At 42.7% G+C, this 20,824-nt stretch overlaps 1 protein-coding gene and 1 pseudogene across 1 annotated transcript; both read right to left on the bottom strand.

The window, feature by feature from the left end:
* Nucleotides 1-4,769: 4,769 nt before the first annotated feature.
* On the bottom strand, nucleotides 4,770-5,265 carry LOC119043629 (60S ribosomal protein L26-like; annotated as a pseudogene).
* A 5,803-nt stretch (nucleotides 5,266-11,068) lies between these two features.
* Nucleotides 11,069-19,721, bottom strand: TEX29 (testis expressed 29). The gene is made up of 5 exons (XM_037137664.2): nucleotides 19,664-19,721; nucleotides 17,607-17,717; nucleotides 12,303-12,372; nucleotides 11,291-11,447; nucleotides 11,069-11,122 (listed from the first exon to the last, which is right to left on the bottom strand). Exons 1-5 carry the CDS (start codon nucleotides 19,719-19,721, stop codon nucleotides 11,069-11,071), a joined length of 450 nt encoding a protein of 149 aa, XP_036993559.2.
* Between the last annotated feature and the right edge of the window lie 1,103 nt (nucleotides 19,722-20,824).

The raw sequence follows: 20,824 nt of genomic DNA, 5'->3' as shown, positions 1-20,824 counted from the left end.
TCCACACTGAGATCCCCAAGACCCACCCTCATCCCAAGCCTCAGCCATTTGCTTTGTTCTCTGTTTCTATTTAAAAAGATATATCCACAGACATGAAGGTACAAATTGTGCTCATTCCACTTTCCAACCACTCTTCAGAAAGAAAAAAACCCTCCAAATAGAGGGAGAACAAAACCTTCCCAGCAGAGGGACTTCTGGTGACCTTTATTCTAAGCATCCACGTTTCATTTATAAGTTCTTCTATGAGGGCAAGAGATTGAGATTCATCTTTTTAAATGTATTTGCAAGCTAAAAACACTGTTTAAAAAAACTCTCTGGAAATCATCATGGAAGGGAAAGAAGGGTTTAGAGCCAGAAAAAAAGCTGTGACTTTATTTTTCTTCTTTGTGAAGAATCAATAGCAGACTCTGAGCGGATTAGACCCAGAAATTGCCGTGTCCCCCTGGGTGACATGTCAATACATGAGTACACACAGAGAATGGGGGACTTGCTAAACTACCTCAGGCAGTTAAAGGCACTGGGTCCAAATTAAGGCTTATCAGCAAGTTCATTATCTAAAAATAAATCAGCTTTTCTTTGCTTCATCAAAAGATCGGATTATAGTGTACGCAGTCTTACTTTCAGAATAAAATGCTTTTATTCTTACACAAGTGAGGAGAGTGAAAATTATTACATAATCTGTTGGGTACTGTATGGGCCAATCGTGAAAGGAGACTGTCTCTCTAAAAGAGGGTCATCTGATGGGTTCCCCCCACTATAAAAGTACCAGAGATTTCAGCACTTAAAAACAATTCCCCAGTTCAGATGTAAGACTCCAACATCAATGGCAAACATCAGCCAGGGCTTCAGGTTTCCTTCAGGCACAGACGGTCCTGGAGCCCCAAGGTCAGACGTTGATCCTGTCCCACATTCTGCATGACCTTGGCTAAGTCTCTTTTTTTGTGTGTATGTTTACAAACCTGAAAGGACTCTTTGCAGACCCATTTCCTTACAGTGTGATGAGAGCAAAAATGAAAGTGGGTCTAATGGCCCCCTCTGTGAGCACCAGAGCCAATCTTTCCATAAGAGTGTAAGTCTACCTCCTGCCCCAGCCAGTGCAGGGAGCCAGGCAGTAAAATTACTGCAGTGACAGTGGGTACGAGGGACTTTCATCAAACTGCACAACCTGAGGGACCAATTTCCACAAGACTGCTTTTACTTCAGGTGCCAGTGACAAGTCAGGGGGTGCCCAGACTAACCATACACTTCAGACCAGCTGGTTGCAAATTCAAGGGTCTTCACACTCATGTTCCATAATTTGCTAGAATAACTCATTGAACTCAGGAAAGCACTATAATTATGATTTCTATTTTATCATAACAAAGGATACAAATTGGAACAAGCAAAAGGAAGGGTGAGGCATGAGGTGGGACCCCACAGGACATGCTTCCATGTCCAGGACACATCTCCTGGCACAGCAGTAGGTCACCAACCAGGGATGCTCAGCCCAGCCTCAGTGTGCAGTGTTTACTGGGGCTTCATTCTAGAGACATGACTGAGTGAATCGATACCCATGTGGTCCAGCCCTCATCCCTCCCAGAGAGGGGGCTGATATCAACTGGTTGGTCTTTTTGGTGTGACCGGCCCCCATCCTGAGTCATCTCATTAGCATAAACTCTCCAGGGCCCCACTCTGAGTCACAATGACACTCTTTGCCCAAGAGAAACTCCAAGGGCTTTGAGGTTACCTCCCAGGCTAGAGAGACAAAGGCCAAACCTCTCTTTGATTGAGGCCAACTTCTTTATTCCACAAGGGGTGAACTGGTCAGTGTTTTCAGACAAAGAGAACCAACAAGAGATTTAGTTACTTATTATAAGAAATTGGCTCATACAATTGCGGAGGCTGCCAAGTCCCAAGGTCTGCAGTCAGTACACCGAAGACCCCAAAATCCAATGGTTTAAGTTCCAATCTATAGGTTGGCAGGCTGCAGACTCAAAACAGCTCGTGTGTTTCAATTCAAATCAAAAGGCAAAAAAAAGCTGTCATCTCAGTTCAAAGGCCATCGGGCAGGAGAAGTGCCCTCGAACTTGTAAGAGGGTCAGCTTGTTATCTTTAGGCCTTCAGCTGATCGGCTGAGGCTCATCCACAATGAGAAGGGCAATCTGCTTTCCTCAGTCTACTGACTTAAATGTTAAACTCAACCCAAAACGTCTTCACAGAAATACACAGAATTGTGTTCAACAAAATATCTGGGTTCCCCCTGGACCAGCGAAGCTGATAAGTAAAACTAACCATCATAGAGGACAAAGACAAGTATCTGTTATTGTCCCAGAGGATAGGATGGACTCCAAATACTGTGCTGTTAGGGAAGGAATGGGAAGGAAATATGGTACCACCTACAGTCTAATTAACTATGGTAATTCGAGATCCTGGGAATGATTTATTTTTATCTTCTTTCCTGGATTTTCCTTATTCCTTCTTTTCTTCTTGAGGGCATTATGGCAAGTAAAATAAGTCAGACAGAAAAAGGCAAATACCATATGATCTCATTTATATGTGGAATCTAAAACCAAAAAAAGAGCTCATGACTATAAAGAATAGATTGATGGTTACCTCAGCCACAGGTTGAGGGGTAAGCAAAATGGGTGGAAGAGATTAAAACGTACAAATTTTCTGTTACAAAATGAGTAAGTCCTGAGAATATAAAAAATATTCTACTGTCCTCTTCCTTAGGTTGTAAGTTCTAAAAAGTCAAGAACTTTGTCTTAATTTTATGCTGTCCAATACATTATGGTATTTTCCACTCACTCAATCCCACCTCCAATCAAAAGACATTGCTTCCCTTCTCTATCAGAAACATCTTTCCCACTGAATATATACTAGCTACACAGTATTTTATAATCATTCTGTCCAGCTGGTGTTAAATACTGTGCACCCAGAAACTCAGTCATGTATAGTATTTCCAGCTTGTATTATGTGTGAGATTGCTTTACAGACTTGAATTTTTTAAGGCCAACAATATAATCCAATCTTGATACCTCTCAGGCCTCTAGTGTTCATGTTATAGAAAGGATATATTAATTTCTGGAGGTGGCCCGTAAGAGCTCACATCACATTCTAGAATTAAATTGACCTTGTTTCCATTCCCCACATCAGAGGAAGACCAGAGGGCTATGCTACCATTTGCCAGAAGACCCAACCTTTTTAACATGCTACTCCATTCTTTGGGTAGGTGATGTCTCTGTCAAGTTTGAGTACACTCCAAACAAAGCAATCTGGGCACAAAACGCTGCAAGGTATTTCCCACCTTTGAAAGGAATCACTGCAGTTCCTAAACCTAGAAGACATCTGAAACCATTCTTGGGGCTCTTACCAATGTTCCAGGCTTTACAATCAAGTGTGATCATGGTCTCAGTCAATCTGGAGACCTATGAGGTCAGCTTCACAGCCATATAGCTGTCAGGATAACATTATTCAGCCAATTTCCCTCTTCTGCTCTAAATATTTGCAAAATTGTCAGAGTTTCACTCCCCAAACACCCAGACACTCTGCTGTGCACAGTATTTTTTTGTGGTAGCCTCCTCCAATTAACAGGTATCTCTTAAGCATAATGAAGTTCCAGCTATTTGTGGCTCCCTGGGAACTGTCTTCCATTCTCCCAGGTTTTATTCAGGAAAGTAAGTGTGCAGGCCATTGTGCTCTCTACCCCTCTTCCCCTATTACCCACAAGGAAGGTTTCATGTTTCTTGTTAATAATTCCTTTATCTTTATTGCATAAGTTTCCACCTTGCCAGTTTCTATATCATCAGTGTGTCAACCTAATCAAATGTCATTGCAAAATTTCTGGCCTCCCTATTTATTGATGTTTTATTCCTATACAATGACATTTAACATTACATTTCTGGAAAAGTAAATATGGTTTTGCTATCACTTAGTTTGTAAAGTTAAAATATCTAAAGCAATTTCTTCATAAAGGATTTACCATAAAAGTCTATTTATTTGAAAGTGTTTGGGAATACTTTAGGAAAGTGGAAAATATAAACCACCTGTGCTGGGGTTAGAGTGAATATGATTCTAGATGTGTTGAAGGGGGAGGTTCAAGTCCATAGAGTAGCTCATTGTTATGAACTCATAGCTCACAGTCCAAGAATGAAGAAAGAAGCAATGTTCAATGTACCAGGCTGAGTTTGATAGTTTAATCAGAAATTGAGTAAAAGCAGGGTCAAGATAAGGACACAGAGGTACATTATTACAGAAGTGACAGAGAAGAAAATAAAGACACTTTGCTGGTGGCAGGAGGGGGGTGGGACAGAAGATGGTAAGAAGATTTTTCTGTCCTTGAGAGAAAATGTGTATATAGTCTGGGCCACTGGGCTTACAGAAAAGAAAGGCCATGGAAGAAAAGAGTTTTTACACAGGGGCCTGAAATCGTTTATAGAAGAGTCTTTTAAAATTTTCTCTTTTTATCGGCCTCATCAATATGAAAAGATACTCAAGCATAATTAGCACAACACTCTAAATATGGAAAGACTTTTTCATTTTTCTTTGCAAAATTGTGTCATAGTGAAAATACAGAAGATGCAGAATGATTAAGGATCTGTGAACTATTACAGGGAGCTCTGATCTTCTTAAAGATTCATCGTTGACTTTTAAAAAAATAAAGGATTGTGTTCGTAGGGTAAAAAGCAGAATTCCACTCAAGGAAACACAAAAGACATATGAGAACTATTACATGTGTTGGTGTAACTTATTAGAATTATAGTGGAGGCTTGTATTTTTTTCAAGTTTTTAATTAAAGCTGAATATAAGATCACATTATTCCTGTATCTTTTCAATTGTTTCTTCTTTGTATTTGCCCTTTTCCTTTCCTACTTGGCGAGATTTAGCTTTACGTTCAAGGATCCTTTTGCGGTCTTTGTCCAGTTTTAGTCTAGTGATAACCACCTTGCTGGGGTAAATGCCCACATGGAACAGTTGTACCGTTGGCTTTCTCCTGCTGCATTCAATGTAGATGACGTATTTCTTCCTGTAAACCTAGACCACTTTGCCAATTTGCTGCCCTTTGTAATGTCCTCGCACAACCTGAACTTCATCATCCTTTCTGATGGGCATGGACCAAACATTGTGCTTCTGTCTCAGCTCTTTGGAAAGAGGAGAAGACATAATCTTCCTACGAATGTGGGAAGGTGCATTGAAATGACTTTTATGGTTCTTGCTCCAGTCAGATGTCACAATGGGATTGAACTTCATTATGACCGTTGGTGCCTCAGTGATGGCCACAAAAGTGAAGAGCTGTATTTCATCATAGTAGTTTGATTCTCCCTGATTTGCAGCTCTCAAAATACATAGTAACTAGTACTTTTCTTTTGTTATTTAGACAAACATCTTATCCATGTTTGTGACCTCTATAGACTAGTTTCATGCTGGTTGACTTTTTAGAATACCACGGCCATTTCATTGGCCTTTTTTTCCTATGGCAGAAAGATTTCTTTTAACATTTTTTAACTTTTTATTCCGGAATAATCAGAGTTCACAGAGGTTGTATAAGTAGTACAGCGGGGTCCCATGTACTCTTTACTCAGATTCTCCTAGTGGTTACATCTTACATAGCTGTGGTACAAAATCAAAACCAGGAAAGTAACTCTGGTCCAGTGTGTGTGTGTGGAGCGCTATGCCATGTTCTCATGTGTGTAGATTCATGGACCACCACTGAAATCAGGACACAGGCCGTCCAGCACACATAGACCTCCTTTGCACCCCCACACCTTTCCACCACCACCCACAACTTTTCTAACCATGGCAACCATCTCTATTATCACCTGAATGAGATCATACAGTATGTGACTTTTTGAGATTGGTTTCTCACTCAACATAATGCCTTTGAAATCCATCCAAATTATTGAATATATCACTCATTTTTCCTTTTTATTGCTGAGTAGTATTTCCTGGTATGAATATACCAGTTTTCTCTTAACCATTCACTTGTTATATGGTCATGTTTCCAATTTGGGGCTATTACAAATAAAGCTGCTATGAACATTTGTGTACAGTTTTTTTGTTTGTTTAAACATTATATTAAGTTTTAATTTCCCAGGAGTACATTTGCAAATTGTATGGTACATGTACATTTCAATTTTTAAGAAACTGCCAAACTATTTTCTAGAGTGGCTGTATCCATTTGAGTGAGGAACAGAAAGTGTACTTCCCTTTTTATCACTTTGCCTGCATCCATTTATAATATGCTGGTCTTAGTTATTTCCTTTACATACACAGAGAACCATACTTAACAATGTTATAACTTTTACTTCAACTATCAAATATAAATGAGAAAACTCAAGATAAGAAAAATCTATCAAATTTCCCACTTTTTCCTTTGTTCTTTCTTTCTCTGATGTTCTAAGATCCCTTCTTTTGCAACTTTCTTTCTGTTTCCAGAACCTCCTTATCCATTCTTTTAGGCAAGTTCTGCTACAGACAATTCTCTTTGTATTTCTTCCTCTGAGAATGTCCTGATTGCCCTTTCATTCCCGAAGAACATTCTCACTGGATATAAAACTCTGTGTTGATGGTTCCTTTTCTCTCTGCACCTGAAAAATTGTGTCCCTTTCTTACGACCTCCATGGTTTCTGATGAGCAGTCTGTTGTCATTAGAAACACCTTTCCTCCATAGGTGCAGTGCCATTTCTCTCTGGCTGCTTTCAAGGTATTTTTTATCTTTAGTTTTCAGAAATTTGGGGTTCATTCAGCTCCTTGAATCTATAGGTTTTCATCTTCTGCTAAACTTAAAAAATTTTGAGGTATATTTCTTCAAATACTTCTTCAGTCCCAATCTCCTTCCCTTCTTCTGGGACATCAATGACATGAATACTAGATCTTTTGCTACATCTGACAGATGGCTGAGATTTTTTTATTCTATTTTCTCACTCCCATTCATATTGGATCATTTCTATCCTCAAATTCACAGATTCTTTTTCTCTGTCCTTTCCACTCAGATATTGAGCCCATCCATTGAACTTTTTATTTTGGTTATTATACTATTGAGTTCTAAATCTCCACTAGGTTCTTCTTTATATCTTTTCTTTCTTTGCTGAGATTTTATATTTTTCATGTGTTTTATGCATGTGCATAATTCCTCATTAAAGCATTTTGCATGATGGCTGCCTTAACATCCTTGACAGATAGTCCCAGCATCTGTATCATGTATACGTTGACATCCATTGGTTGTCTTTCCTCTTTGAAGGAGAGATTTTTCTGTTTCTTGGTATGATGAGTCATTTTCAGTTGGATCTTGGCTATCTTGGCCACTGGATTTTGTCATGTGTTTTAGCACCTTCCTCTGACACTGTGCCGGTGGGAGTTGGGGGGCATCGCCTTGTCATTTCCAGATGGGGCTAAAAATCCAGCTTTCCCTCTCAACCTCCATGACACAGTGAAATAGGAGATCTTGCAGGCTCGTTACTGTTGGCCTGGAGTAGAAGTCTAGCTTCCCCTCTCAATCTCTGTTGACATCTGTCTGGGAGGAACAGAGGCACTTTGTCCCTGCTCCTCATGTGGCCTCCACTGACAGCGTGTGTGTGTGTGTGCGTGTGTTGGGGAGCACTGGGTGGTAGTGAAAGTCCCACCAAATGGGCTAGAAATTGGGCTCTTCATGTGATTTCCACTGACACTATGGCAGGGAAGAGGAGACTCATGACCTCCCAAAGGGTGAAAGTCCTGATTCCCCATTGGCCTTTTCTACCACTGCCCCCACCCAGCAGGTGCACCTTGTTACAGCCTGGTGGGGTGGATGTCAATTTTGTCATCATTATTGATCATGGTGAAATACTGGGTAGGAGAGAAGTAGTTGAAATAAACAGCTAAAATGCTTCAGGGAAATCTCCGAGAGTATTGGTTATATATACTAATGTATTTCAGAAGGAGTGAGAGTTGGGGAGTGATTTGGTATATACCTAGTGGGCGATTCAGTATATTTCCCAACTATTGTAGAAATACAGGCAGAAGCTATATTCAGCCTACATTACTATGGCAAAATAATATGTAGTATTAGTTAGCTTTTGGTACTTCAGAGAATTTTTGGACCTGTATAGTAAAAGTAATAAGTAGTGTTTGAAGTGCTACATCTGGATTATGATAGTTTCCTCCTCTAGAATCTTAAACCATTCTCTAAGCATTATCACTACTCAGCTCATGATAACATGAAACACAATGTAAGGATCAAATATTTGGTTGCAAACAGAAAACGTAAGTGAAGAAAGTAAAAGGCTCAGATGACACAGCCGTGGGTTGGGCTGAGCCAAGCCACAGGGTTGTGTGCCCAAGAACTAGAAGAGGACATCATTCTCTTTTTCCTGGATAATCCCGAACAACACCAGACCCACCATCCTCCCAGACAAGTGCCCTCCCAGGAATCACCTCAGCTCCTCTCCAGTGAAAACTGAGCTCACGCAAGGCCTGTTTACAGTTCCTCCATGGAAGAGGAGAGCTGAAAACACAGGTCTGACCAGGAAGGGTGGTGAAAATGATGCCTGGGGATTCCAGCCACCTGGTGGACATGCAACCCTAAATCCCACTCCTATCCCTTTCTCAATTATGGGCAGTCCAGAATTTCTTCTTTTTTCCCTCCTTCTCTGTGCCTGGCTAGAAACTGTAACTGATTCAAATATTTAAAACATGTGTTTACATATTTTGGCTTTCTAAAAGTGTTACTACTCATTATAAAAGTGCTGCTTTTGTTAACAGAGCACCTGTCAGACTTCTACTGCAATGCTAAAACGGCCGCATACTTCTCTGTTGCGGGGCTGTCCTGTGCACTAGAGGATATTTCGCACCTACTAGATGCCAACAGTACCTTCCCCCAGTTTCAACAACCAAAAATGTCTCCAGACATTGCCAAATGTCCATCAGGGGGTAAAACTGCTCAGGGTTGAGCACCACTGGTATAGAGGAAGATGCACAAGAATAGGGATGCTGATAGGTCTTCTAAAAGCCACTTGCTCAATCAAACCTCTGGAAGAGAACCAAGGACACATTCCATTCACATTGGCATAGAAAACGCATGCTTGAAAAGCTCTTTGAGGGTCACCCTGTGCAGAATGTAAGTGAATTAATAATGTTAATTTCTGATCTTATTAGAATAATGGGATCTCAGCATGGGAAAGCCAGGTGATGTTAGAAGAATCAGGTTGGGCAATCACGATAAGCTATAGGAGTAAATTGACCATTAGACGTGTTGAACTACAGGGATCACAGAAATGTCTAATTATGGAATCCCTATAAAAAGATGGGCAAAATAATAGGGTTGTTAAACCACGGCTTGCAGACCAAATCCAGCCCATTCCCTAATTTCATATAGCTTCACTGGAACCTGGCCGCATCTGTGCATTTCCATTGTCTCTGGCTATCAGCAGAGTTATCAGAAGTTATGGCCCACAAAGCTTAAAATAGTTGTTGCCTAGTCCTCTAGAAAAAGTGTGCTGACTCCTGACATAGACAAATATTAGGGCCAGCGACTAAGGCAGTAAGGCCTTGACCAAATTTCCATTGGTCATATGCATAGAATTTACCAGCTAAGGATATATATAAATTACATTTTATATTTATAAAATATATTTATTTTATAAATAAATTATATAAAAATATATTTATTTATATAATTTATCAATAAATTATATCAATAAATTTATTTATAATCTATAAATCAATTATATAAATAAATAAACTTATTTATAAAGGGGGCCTCGGGGACATCACCTTGTGTCAATGCTATAAGCTGCCTTGATTTTGGTATCAGTAACAAACAGCACCATTGAAAAAACTCAGAGCTTCTGGTTTCTCACACTCCAAAGTCTTTCTCTCTCCTGAAATATAAATAAAGCATTGACTAAGGCAACATGAAACAAAAGCACTTTTGTTTTAAAATGCTTTTATTTTGTTCCTAATTGGTTTGTCATTCCATCACACATTTTAACAGTGGTCTGCCAGCTATACCATTTCATTTGGATATTTCTGCCATGCTCCACATTTTCCTCATCATGCATTTCAATCCTCAGTTTCTTCATCATTCGCTAGTAACACTGCTGCTGAATTTAAGACAAAAATAGGTGGTTTTTGAAAAATGGAACATTTAGCAATGCCAAGAAAATTTTATCAAGTTCTGTGAACACATCTATATGGCCTACAATTGGTCATGATTTACTCAATTATGTTTGGTAGGTGGGTTTGTCCTGCCCTGTCTCTCCACACATTCCTGGGAGAGAACAAGCTTATTGAGGGGAGAACAGGCTCCCCTCTTGAGGCCCCACTCTGCAGAAAGCACCCTGAGAAGGCAGCACCTCACCCTGTGGGAAAGCATCATTGCACAGACACAGCCTCAGTTAGGGGTGAGCATCCAGACCCATCCAAGTGATGTTTGGGCAGGCTGTTCCTCCCTGCCTCTTCTTTTTCCCATTTGTTCCAATAAAACCAAGTCATTGTGACAAATGGATACCAAGAGACCTAGATAGAGTTCCCATACAAACATCACTTAAGACTGAGCTGATCATTTGCGATGTTTCCTTCTCTACCTGACAAGTTGCTGACCTGTGAAAAGCATCAAGGAACTGCCAAGGCCTCCTACGAGTTAATAACATGCAAGAAACTTAGGAAGACCTAGCTATTATTTATGTCTCTTCAACCACTACCATGGAGCTGTTGGGGAGCCACAACAGGAAGTGGTGTTGTCAAGGCAGCACTGCCAGGAAGCACCTTCCTTAAATCTGCCGGGGTCACAGATACACCCCCAGACCCACTTCCCACCCACACAGCTGGCCCAGATAAAGAGGGTGGGATGCCAGAGAGGCAATAAGGGGGAAGAAAAGGTAGAAAACAGTATTTATGAAAGGAAATGTGCCTTTCTGATTTTTTAGGTTTTTAATCCTCACCAGAGAATATGTTTATTGATGAGGGAGGGAGAGAGAGAAACATCAATGTGAGAGAGCAACATCAATCAGTTCCCTCCCATGCAGGCCTTGACAGGGGCTGGAACCCACAGCCAGTTGCTTGGGATGATGCTCCAACTGACTGAGCAACCCGGCCAGGACAAAATGTGCCTTTAGAGCAGGAAACCCACGCTGAGGGCAGGATCCACCTTACAAACTAGACCCTCCTAGTTGGAAAAGGTAGATTAGAATTAGTCCAAACTAAAAAATAAGTGCAACTCGTGTTGAAACGCTACTGTAGCTGCTGAGTGTCTTTCATAGATAAGAGCTCTTGAAGGAATAAATCTGTGCCCTGTGCCCTGAGGCTGAGACAATCCCAACATCTCACCACTTACCATGCTTTCTTCACATTCATCACTTTTCCATGCTTTGCCAATCCAAGCCTTCAGTGCTGCCTGCTTACCCAACCAGGCTGCCTTAATTTTACCACTGGGCTTGGATGACAGAGGTAATTTTGTACAGACTTCCTTTTCTTTCCTCTCTTGAACAACTCTGAGGGGAACAGAGTTTTTATCACAATAAAAGAAACTGAAGATAAAAAACTATGGGCCATCCAATCCTCTGACAGGACATCCCCCCTAAAAATACAGGGTTCATGATCACGCATGTAGAAAATTTGTCAAGATAAATGCTTTGCCTTACTAGTTCCCATTTTAGTTTATTATACAATTGCTAAATATGATCTGTATGTGGCACCCAGACTCACAAGGACAAAAACAGGAGTGGGAAAGGTGCACATTGTGTGCAGGTTACAGCCAGGTCAGTCACTAAGGAGGCCACCTAGCACTTATTAGAGTAGGAAAATAGTTTTCCTTGTTGCTGGACAAAGTGACCCAACTAATCTCTGTAGCTTTTATTCATGTCACAGGGATAGACTAGTGGTGGAAGCCCCCCGAGTGAGAAAGCTGAATTTCAGTCCTGCCTGTAGGCAGCCACCAGCTTCCACAGCCTCACTGGGTAGACGTGTCCTCACCATTGAAAGGAGAAGGGAAGAGTCACGTCCGAGAACATGCCTACGACACATCTCATCACAGCATGAAGGGACGTGGTCAGCCTGGACTGGGAACATCCGCCAGCCAGGGCCCTGCAGACACAGGCAGGTGGGAGCTGCCCCCCTGCTGGTTATAGGAGGGCTGTAGAGTGAAATGTTAGGTGTTCATTATGTACTGGCTGGTATTATTATCAAGCTCTGGAAAAAACACTTGGATTCTCAGGCCTGCTGGCTCATGTTCCTGGCAGGCTGTCCCGTGGCCCCAACAGCACTGACAGAGGAGGGGAGTTCCCCCAACACCCACCCCTCTCCCATCCAAATTCTGCATGGGAGTTTGAAAGAACAAAGCAACTGACCTGTAAATAATGGTGAGAATAAAGGCCCCGGTGATGATCATAATCAAGGCAAAAAACACATGCACATAAGCTGGAAAACAATGTCCGTTTATCATCATTTGGGTTAATAATTGAAAGGCAGCCATCCCCCCAAGTTGGGCCCAGCCCCCCACCCTGCTGCCCTTCTCCACCAGCTCAGGCCTGAGCGCTGCCTCTCCCCACTTCCACTTCCCTCCTGAGACCTCTCTGGGGATCCAGGTTGCCCACAGAGATGAAGGCTCCACATGAAAGGTACTCAGGGTGGTGGCCAGTGGCTACCCAGCTAACACCCAAGGACCGCCCACTGAGAGGAGTACTGTAGAGATGGCACCCTTGTCTGTTCCCCAGGAAATGGTGACATCGGCCTCTGGTGATCTGGGCAGCTCACCCTGCCCCCAACTCCATGAAACTGGTTCTTCAATGTGCAGGTCAGTTACCCCCCCAAACTGAATATAGGGAAAATAAATGCTTTTTGGGTGATAAATCCCATTGGTCTAATTTCAAATTTTATTGACTGAGTTTTTCTGTATTAACAAGGGGCTTCCACGGTGCTCAATTGTTATGTCTTCTCTAAACCCACTCCCAACAGAAGAACCAAAGCTTTCGAAATGACTCTTAGAGGCAGCCTCCATTCCCACGTTCACCTGCCATTAAGGGCATCACCTGGTATAAATTCTCAGCCCTTCTCCGCTCCCTGGAAAGGAGTGGGAGGGAGAATTGAGCACCACCCACCCCCCTGAGCTTCCTCCTAGAGATACAGCCTAAGGCACAGGGAAAATGCTCTTTAAATGATGTTGAATGAAATGAATTGAAGTGAAAAAATAAAGTTCATTTTACCTAAAAGTGTGAAATTAAAGACACAAAAAGGTAAACCATAAATTCTTGAATTCCAGGGAGTATGTGTTCTGTAGTATAATCTTGTGTCTTTGCTCATGAAATAAACTCAGAATTAATATGAGTGAAGAACTGTTAGAGACACATGTTTAAACACTGTTTTAGAATTCAATTATAAGCACATCTTCTATATCCTTATATGTACAAGCACTTTTGGTACTTGATGTCAAGCCCCTGGAGGCAGAGACTGAAGCTCTTTGGTTTTATCTGTATAGTACCTGGCTAGATATAAACAATACGTATGGTTTTTAATAAACCATATATGATAATTGCTCATTCAGAAATAGCAGCAATTGAGGAAAGCATTATTTTCTTCAAGGAATATCTTGGGAAATTCTCCCCCAAATATAGTTAAACAAAAGTTTTGAAACACCTCAGCAAGTCTCGTGAAGAAACTGAAATCAAACACTCAGAAGAAATGACATGTTACATAATATACCTGAAGTCAAGACTGAAGAATGAAGGCAAGTCACTGTCTTTGAATTCCTTGATTCTTTCTCAAAGATCTAATGCTAATTCCCCAAGTTCACATTCTTAATAATACAGATTATGCCGTAACACAATGTGAACTTCAAACAAGCCAATTTAAGAAGTTGGTGAAAGGTTTTCATAACATGGAATTATGTGCACAAAGAACTCATAATACCCTGTCACTTTATACTACAACTTACACAGCACAAAGGTTCATTCACCGTCTTGAATGCATACGATGTCAAAGAAATGAAAAATTATTTGAGGGCACAGTGAGAACTCAAATGCAGGGCTCACTGCCCAGACTCCTCTCACAGAGAGCCCAACCCCTCAAAGTGAGAGAAGTCAGGAGATAAGAGAAAGCCTAGCCCACACAACTCATCTATTAAAATTGAATGGGTGGAGAGGATTAATACTTGCCTCCATGCAAAAATGCCATACCCACTTGCAAAAATGTGGGCTCTCTTCAAGTAGAAAAGAATTCTTGAGTTTGCGGGGGTTCTGATAGAGGGAAAGTGGTCCTTAAAGACATTAATTATTAAGGTGCTGTAAGGAACAAGTCTCATTTTTCAAATGAATGACAAGCATAAGATGATTTTACTAATTTAAACAATGTTATACATACTAACATCTACAAAATGGCCAACTCCCATGAAAAATTCTGATGAGAAGAAATTAAAGAAGACCTAAATAAATGGAAATACATCCTCTGCTCATAGATCAGAATATTTAATATTATTTAGATGGCAATAACCTCCAAATTATACAGATTCAACACAATCCCTGTCAAAAATATAAGATGGATTTTTTTTTGCAGAAATTGACAAACTGATGCTAAATTCATACAGAGATGCAAAGGATCCCTAATAACTAAAACAATTTTGAAAAAGAACAATTGAAGAGCTTACACGTCTCAATTTCAACACATTACAAACCTACAGTAATCAAAGCAGTATGGTACTGTTTAAAAATAGGTAGATATCTAGAATAGAATTGAAAGTCCAAAAGTAAATTCTCCCAGTTATGAGCAATTGATTTTCAGTGAGAATGCCAAGATAATTTTAAAAAAAGAATTGTCCTTTCAACAGATGATGTAGGTTAGCTGCATACAAAAGAATGAAATTGGATCCCTGCCTCACACCATATACAAAAATCAACTTAAAATGAATGAAAGACCTAAATGTATGAACTAAAATCCTAAAGTATAAAACTCTTAGAAGATATCATAGATATAAACCTTTGCCCTTGGACTAGGCAGTGGTTTCTTAGATATAACACCAAAAGCACAAGCAATCAACAAACAGATAAACTAAATATCATCAAAACAGAAAATGTTTGTGCTTCAAGGACACTATCAAGAAAATAAAAAGACAACCAACAGATTGGGAGAAAGTAGTTGCAAATTATATATATGGTAAGGGTCTGCTATCCAGAATATATAGAGTGTTCTTACAACTCTGTAATAAAGACCCAATTAAAAACTGGGCTAGGGATTTCTAAAGAATTTTCTCCAGAGAAGATATACAAATAGCCAATAAGCACATGCAAAGCTGCTTGATATCATTACCCATTAGGGAAACACAAATCAAAATCATGAAATACAACTTCATAACCATTATAATGGATATAATAAAAAAGATAGACAACATGTGTTGGTGAGGATATGGAGAAATCAAAACTCTCATACACTGCTGGTCAGACTATAAAATGATGCAGCCACTCTGGAAAATAGTTTAGCAGTTCCTTAAAAATTTTAAATATAGTTAATATATGATCCAGTAATTTCACTTCTGTCAATACCCAGAAGAACTGAAAACATATATTCATAAAAGTTTGTACCAATGTGTTCACAGTAGCATTATTCATAATAGCTAAAAAGTGGAAACAATCCCAATTTCTAACCAACTGATAAGTGGATAAACAAAACATGGCATATTCATACAACAGGATGTTATCCATCTTTTAAATGAATGAAGCATTGACACATGCTACAACCTGGGTGAACCTTGAAAAAGCTTCTGTAAGTGAAGGAGGTAAGGCACAAGAGGCCACGCATTGTATAATTCCACTTACATGAAATGTCAAGAATAGGAAAATCCACGGAGATAGAGCTAATCCGTGCTTGCCAGGGGCTGGAGGGAGAGGGTAATAGGATGACTGCTTAACGGGTACGGGATTTCTTTTTAGAATAACAAAAATGTTCCAAAATTTTTAGTGGTGATGGTTGCTCACCTTGGTGAATATACTAAAAACCACTGAATTATACACTTTTAAAGGTGTATTTTATGGTGCATTTTTATTATTCAATAAAAATAATAACCAACACAGAGGTAACTTCCACTTGTTTCTGTCTGCAGGTCCAGGGGAGGGTGTGGGATCCCAGGGAGGCTGGGGTCTCCTGAGGGTGGACGGTGGGTCGAGTGAGGAGGTGTGCTCCCAAGTCTTCTAATTCAAGATCTAAACGAGAAATGCCATCAGAAGATCCTTCCTGCTATAAATGGCATTCCTTGTGACCTCTCTGCCACTTTTTGAGAAGCCGAACTTCCTTTCCCTTTGCCCAAGGGCCATATCTTCACCATGAAACTAGACAGATGCTCTCCCTTTGGGTGAACCAAGATCTGGCTAATAATTTAGCTTCTTGAGTCATTTCCTCCAGAATATGACTTACTTCTTAAAGGAGCTGGCTACAAGTTTTGAGTCTTTGGGATCAGGCAGTCCCATGGGCCAGTAGTTGGTAACACTCATCAGTCACTAATGTCTCTCACTTCCTGGGGGCTTTTGAGTCTAGGGATGAGAAGGCAGACTGTCTTGTGTCTGAGGGGCTCAGTCTAACTGGGACTTAGAGAAGAAAAGAAAGAAGGAATCCTACCAGGACAAGAGCACAAGCACACTTTCAGCCACTGTAGGTGATGAGACAGGAGAGTAGCCTGGGACAGGGAGGGACCAGGACACAACTTTCCACAGCATCAGAGCTGTTCAGTGTCTGCAGCCAGCAGCCAGCTTTTCATATCTGTGGGAACACTTTCCTCCTCTTTGGTGAGGTCTCGTGCGGGCTGCCCTGGTCCATGGACTTGTTTAGTCCCATCCCAAACAGCCCTGGAGCCTGCTCCCCTTGTTTCTGAAAGGGCCACAAAGGGCAGGAAAACGCATTGGCCATCAAGTGGAATTTTTGAGCACTTGGAAATATTTAGAAAATTCCAGTCACAGAAGGCCAAAGGTCTGAATCGTGAGAAAATATCCAGAAGGTATATTAGCACCCCTTTGGGGCCAGGCATCCTGGCTTATATCCTCCTCTGCACCCACTTCCTCCCCCTGCCCTCTGACCTTCTCACCATGTGCCTCCCCTGGTGGTGGGCTGGGAAGCAGGCCCTGTGTGGAGGATGACAGACCCACCCTGGTCCCACAGCCTCCCCATCCAGGACTCCCTGCTGGCCCTGCCTCCCCAAGTGTATCCCAGACTGGAGTGTCTGTCAGGTCTGTGTCTTTGTTCTGAAGATGATGAGCCACAGGGGTCCTCTTGTCATCCTTGTTCGAGCTGTGTGCACTGGTTCCTGCCCTGGTCACATCTGACCCTTTGCACAGCCAGCAGCCAACCCCTGCCCTGGACCAGGTGCTTTTGCAGGACGGTGTCCTCAACTTCTGCCTAAAACACCCCTGAGAAGGCCGCAGGTCTTCCAAGGAGGAGGGACCTCAATTAGTCTTCTTCAATAGCAAGCCCACCCATATGGGAGTGGACTTTTTCTGGTGGCCTAAGTCCCAGTCGCTGACCCTCAAAGCCCTCCACTCTCACTACTGCAGAGAGATGTGACCAGGGAACGACAGGAAGGGCCTGTCCAGCAATGAGACCCAGGACAGGAAAGACTGCCGTTCCTGGGCCTCTGCGACTTTATCCCGATGGGGTGGGCCTGGCCCAGTACTTACTGGGAACTGCTTTTTCATAGCAGACGCCTCTGTGAAAGCAGCACCCGAGTCCCTGACACCGATCTCTGCTGATATTTCGGTCGCAGACGGTGTACAGAGGAGGGTCGCACACTGCGGAGCACAGACACACATGGCCAGTTATCAGCAAGAACACAGCCACCACTTGTAATTCTGAAAATCGTGGGATTCGGACAGGACACTTCGGGGTTTCTGTTGTGGGTTTTGGTGTATTTTTAGTTTTGCGTTGGACAGGACCTCGCTTTGAGACTAAGATCTGGAATACATTGGATTGCTGAACCAAATACTGCCAAGTTAATTACACAGAATAATGCAGGGTCCTCTGCTACCGATGAAGGAGATAATACATCTCAGTGGGGCGCTCACAAGGCTCTGTGCTCCACAAAGAAAACGGGAGACAAAGATCTAGTACAATGGATACTCTGGAGTTCGGGTTATAATGTGTAATTAATTCATTTGTAAGTAGACAGTGAATTAAAATTATCAGTATGGGCTGAGGATTATCTCGGAACTTAAAAGTTGAATCAAAAAGAAAGTTTAATGCCAATTTTGACAAAAAAGAAAAAGATAATGAATGTGCAATACACTATATAGGAGACAAGGGACTGTTTTCAGCAAAGCCCAGCTACCTAACACCTAATAACACTGTCAGCTTTGGGAACATGTGATTCCCCTGGCTGGCAGCCAGCGACGTCCGCCCAACCCTGCTGGGTCTCTGTCACAGGGGTGGGGAAGGAGGGGCGCCTGCCCACTTCTCTCACTTCCCAGGGAACTGCAGTCATTTTCCTAGACTTAGACTTTCAGACTCAGGGTTTCCAGAGAAACCGCTATCCCTCATGCCCCTCCCCTCCCCTTCCCTTCCCAAGACCCCCACTCCAGATTTGACAGAGACTGATGCCATGACCTCCCACACCTGTCAGAAATGTGATGGAACTGTGGTGGCCCTCTGAATGCCCCTGCAGCCCCGGAGCACACAACTGGACAGGTCAGCAGAGTCAGAGGGTGAGAGGTCCCGCTGTTAACCTTCTGCACCACCGCCCTCTCCTAAAGCTGGATCCCTGTAGCCAGAGCCAGCTTGCTAACTGGGAGGGGCAGGAGAGCCAGGGCAGGCAGAGGAGCCTGTCCTTGGCACAGCTGGACTGGAGCAGCTCAGAGCTGGTCCCAGGAGGGTCATATACACACCATGTGCCTTAAAAGAGATCATGTTTACATAAAATTTCCTTCAACAGATACAGGTGTCCAACTTCACATCCTGGGCAGGACTGGGGAAAGGTGAACTTCACCGTTAAACATTTTTTCTACCCTGGCTGGTGTAGCTCAGTGGATTGAGCGCGGGCCTGCGAACCAGAGGATCGAGGTTTGATTCCCATCAGGGCACATGCCTGGGTTGCAGGCCAGTTCCCAGCAGGGAACGCACGAGAGGCAACCACACATTGATATTTCTCTCCCTCCCTCCTTCCCTTCCCCTTAAAGATAAATAAATGTTAAAAAAAGAAACATTTTTTCTTTAAAAAAAAAAAAAAAACCTCTCACCCTGGCCAGTGTGGCTCAGTTAGTTAGAGAGTCGTCCTATAAACCCAAAGGTCACAGGTTCAATTCCACAGCAGGCGTGTGCCTGGGTTGCGGGATTAGTGCCTGGTCAGGGCACATGCGAGAGACACCAATTCACGTTTCTCTCTCACATCGATGTTTCTCTCCCTGCTTCCCTTCCCCTCTAAAATCAATAAGCATGTCCTTGGGTAGAGATTTAAAAAATCATTCTTGCCATAAAAATTATGAAGTAGCTGAAGTATATGGTTCACACATCATATGAAAATATCTTTAACCCTTAAGTGCCCTGGGAAATAGATTTCTTATGCTGAAAATCTTAGATTTGGTTGGGGGGAGTTGTAATGAAATTTTAAAATTTAAAAATTTTCCCTAGTATTTTCCTACATACTTTTGAAAAAGAAGTTTCTTTGCCTTTCCTTCTCAGCCTGGTGGCTAATCGTCAACACCTTGGGTAGAAATAGGCTCCTATTGTGGTCTTTTCTCATTACCTGCAAATTTCTTCAGGGGATGTGAGGGGGACTGTCTGAACTCTGGTGCATATCTCATTGTAGCAGTTGGAGGATGGGCGAGGGTTCAAGGATACCTGGGAGAGAGAGAAGTTAGCACAGGCTGGACCTGAGGACCCAGGCTGACGTGGGTCCGAGTCTCACCTGTCGATTTTGTCCCCCAGCTGAGCCCGCCAACCGTACACCTCTCAGTGACACTCCAAGAGGACAACTTTTGAGTCTAACAGAATGCTGGCCACCTCCTCCCTCCTGCTGCTCCTGGCCAGTAGTGTGGAGCCAGCGGCTGGCACACCCCACCTTCTGTGATGTCACACAGCCCCATGACATCACACAGAGGGCAGGACTGTGAGGCTGGCCCTGTAGGGTAGACAGGACACTTACGGGGCTGAGGAAGGCGGCAGAGCCTCACGGCGGGCATGGATGGCGTCAGAAGCCCCACCTGCTCCGAACCCTGCACTCAGCCCACCCTCACTGCCCAACCAGGCCTGGCTTTGCAGCCAGGTGTTTGAGCCCCACCACTCCCATCTTCACGGCATAATTCTCCCTCTTGGCAGGAGCAAAGTGACAGAGATGTCATAGAGACTCAATCATGAGCAAGGGAGTAGGCTACTCTTTCCACTTCGGCCTGCAGGCAGAGTGAAACAGGGCACTAGGACAGGATTTTGTGTATAAGACTGGATTACATTTTAACAGCAGCGCTCTGGCTGTGCTGAAAGTACACAGTAAGGAGCCAAGAGTAAACTGGGGGACTCATGTAACAAGCCAGGAGAAAGTAAGAGTAGGACCGAAGTAGTCACAGTTTGAATGCTTTTTGTGTGTAGATTTAGAGTCAGTAAGATCGGCAGACAGATTTGTGAGAGGAAACAAATCAGTGAAGAACCCAAGGATTTTTGCCTAAGAGGCTGGAAGATGGAACTGCCAGGCAGACAGACACTGCGTCTGTGGCTGTGGCTGAGGCTGAGGCTGAGGTCCCGGCAGAGTGTGCACGGTGGGCAGCTGGACAGAGAGCCATCAGCATTTGGGAAAGCCCCTGGGGAAGCCTGGGGGGGGGGGGGCGTGCCTGGGTGGCCAGGGACAGAAAGCCCGCAAACTGGAAGAGGCAGCTGGAAGCCCAGGAAGTGGGAGGCACAGTGCGGCATGGTG

The sequence above is a fragment of the Artibeus jamaicensis genome, unplaced genomic scaffold, assembly GCF_021234435.1.
Source record: "Artibeus jamaicensis isolate MK-2021 breed Jamaican fruit bat unplaced genomic scaffold, CSHL_Jam_final scaffold_833, whole genome shotgun sequence".
Lineage (NCBI taxonomy): Eukaryota > Metazoa > Chordata > Mammalia > Chiroptera > Phyllostomidae > Artibeus > Artibeus jamaicensis.
This window is presented reverse-complemented; position numbering and strand designations above follow the sequence as displayed.

Coding starts and splice junctions, on each gene's coding strand:
- TEX29 (XM_037137664.2), bottom strand. CDS start 19,721: ATGAGATATGCACCAGAGTTCAGACAGTCCCCCTCACATCCCCTGAAG. Junction 11,448..12,302: donor ATTCTCACCATTATTTACAG/GTCAGTTGCTTT, acceptor TGTTCCCCTCAG/AGTTGTTCAAGAGAGGAAAG. Junction 11,123..11,290: donor ATGAATGTGAAGAAAGCATG/GTAAGTGGTGAG, acceptor TTTTCCAACTAG/GAGGGTCTAGTTTGTAAGGT.